The sequence below is a fragment of the Coregonus lavaretus genome, assembly GCF_964263955.1.
Source record: "Coregonus lavaretus genome assembly, chromosome: 37".
Lineage (NCBI taxonomy): Eukaryota > Metazoa > Chordata > Actinopteri > Salmoniformes > Salmonidae > Coregonus > Coregonus lavaretus.
In genome coordinates, this window is record NC_140024.1 from 13196659 (window position 1) to 13199209 (window position 2551).

At 44.8% G+C, this 2551-nt stretch overlaps 1 protein-coding gene across 1 annotated transcript; it reads right to left on the reverse strand.

The window, feature by feature from the left end:
- Window positions 1-628: 628 nt before the first annotated feature.
- LOC311111130 (ras association domain-containing protein 10-like) lies at window positions 629-2166 on the reverse strand (the record flags this gene model as incomplete). Its single annotated transcript, XM_084153818.1, has 1 exon — window positions 629-2166. One exon carries the CDS (start codon window positions 2164-2166, stop codon window positions 772-774), a length of 1395 nt encoding a protein of 464 aa, XP_084009944.1. The 3' UTR covers window positions 629-771.
- Between the last annotated feature and the right edge of the window lie 385 nt (window positions 2167-2551).

The window sequence follows — 2551 nt, forward strand, 5'->3', positions numbered from 1 at the left end:
TCCCTGGTTTATGCTGTGTGAGCCCAGCATCTGCTTGGAGTTTTCATCCCATTGCGTAATGCTCCATGCCACCCCTTACCCTACCTACCATCTCTCTCAAGCACACATGCCCACAAGCGCATGAACACACACACATAGTGATGCATGCATCCACACACACTCACACATACATTGTTTAACATTATCCTGTACTTTTCACTCGTTGCATACAATTTGCAGACTTAGTATTGATTAGGCAAGGCAAAGTCATTTTCTGCATATTTCAATGAAGGAATTGCACATACAAGTTTTGTAAATTATCTTTATTTTAGTATGTCATACACCCTTCATATTTAAGACTCGTCTGTGTGTCCACAAAATCACATTGGACAAGTGCAGAGCACTATCTCACTTCCAACTAGAATTAGCACTTGTGCAGTGTTACAATTAGCATGGTCTATTTGAAGTCTGTTTAGTCTTGCAAACACAAAGGCTTCCATCCCTTATCCAATAATAATCTGACCAATAACACTGAGGTGTGTCATATCCTGGCACAGGTAAAAGGTTTTTTATAGAGAAAAGGCAACAAAATATGTGAATAACTGTAAGTGCATATATTTAAGTGACCAAGTATTTTGACTATGTATTGGGGTAAGCTACATATTAGTCAATACATTTTTGAATAAATTATATTGTGTTGTTCATTGTGGGGATATACTCTGTCCCTGAGTTTTTAGAAGTACAGTAATAATGTAATATAATTGTCAATAGAACTTGAAGCATCCTGGCAATTTATACCAATGACTCGCACACAGGTGGGTTATCCGAGTCCTGACTGTGCATGGAGCTCAGGCCAGTGTCTGAGTCGTCATCGTTGGCATTGCATGTCTTTGAAAGCCCCCTGGCTTGCTCCACCCACTCGCTTTTCGTCTCCAAGGGACGCATCGTTGCTGCCTCAGTAACCACAGAGTTGCAGTCATTGTCCTCGCTTGGTGTCCCGTCGTCCTCTATATCCAATGAGTTCACTTTCTCCAGCAAATCCCGTATCTCCTTTTCTTTCGCCCCCCAAATATCCTGGGTTAGATTCAAATCACTCCTAATAGCCTCCAAATCCGTGTTCAAGCGCAGTCCAATGTATAAACTAGTATCCAGCTGCGTTTTGATCCTATCCTCCTCCAGAAGCAAATCGTTCTCTAATGATGTATCAGCCTCCAGGGCTAAAGTGTCTGTGTGTGTCGCATGGGCTGTTGATACCCACATAGCGGTCTCTCCCGCGCTGGGTTCCACCTCTTTACTTGACAGCTCCTCTTGCCTTCGCTTCATCCACCTCTGGTTCAGTTCCTCTTGGATCTCCACAGTAATGCTGTCCATGAGCGCTTCGTACTCAGCCAATTCATCCTGAAGTCTAATCACCTCCTCACACCGTAGGGCATACTCCTCAAACTGGGCAACAGCCTCCGCCGAGCATTGCTTCTCACCCTCCTGCTTGGAGAGCCCGTCAGGATGCGCATCCACTAAGTATGTGTCCTGCACGTAATTGATCCCATGCATTTTCATTCTGTCAAAATGAACTTTAGCTTCATACCTTTCTATCTCTCTGTCCAGTTCTTTAATTCTCTGGATTTGTTGGCGGATTGTGTGGTCCTGGGATATGACCAGGTGAACCAAAGTTTCCATTTTCTCCCCAGTGGGCGCATCATTGGACACGGTTTGCGCCCTCTTTTTATTTATTTTATCCAACTTTCTGAAAGCTTTCCTAACAATCCGACGTTGTTTCTCATGTGAAAAGCCCATGGTGGCTCTTGCTGTCCCCTTGTAAACGCACGGGCTCTCCTTGCTGAGCACCACACGCGCCTCTGCGCTCCGGGGTCCATGGTTAGCCAAAGAAGCCTCATTTTTAACCAACACAAACCGCACGTTCTCCTGCTCCTCTCCCCACGCGCCCCAAAGTCGAAGGATCTTTGTTTTATTCGGCAAAATTCTCTCAGATCCTCTCCATTTTTCTACGATGCAATAGGACTGGGGTGATCCGGAGATCATGGCTGCAGAGACACATTGTTGCAAGTTTTGATCCTCAAGGAGCACATTGATCACATCAGCACAGGTGGTACGCTTTGACAGTCCGGATACAAGCTTCTCCTCTCGGCAAACCCACACAGATATCTTACTTTTCTCGGACTCCATCATAAACTAAAACGAAACGTTATTCCCCTTTAGAATACCATTCAAATTCCGTTTTTTGAGGAGGGAAACGGATTAGAACAGAGTTTTGTCATTTAAGTGCTAAATGGATTGTACATCCGCATACGTTAGAAGAAAAAGCAACATCCAACATTCTGAGATAAATTGTTCATTTTACGCGTTTCCTCATGTAGTTGTAGCGGTTGGGAAGTCCATGTATCCGCTGTAGCGGTTTGCTCTGTGTCCAAGTAAGCACACCCAACTGCGCCCTTTGCGCGCTGTGCGTACAACTGGAGACTCGCTCTGCATTGATCACATGACAACTCTACAGTTCCTAAACTCGACAAGTAACACCGCCCATAAAGTTTGTTACTCTCGCAGAGAACCTGAT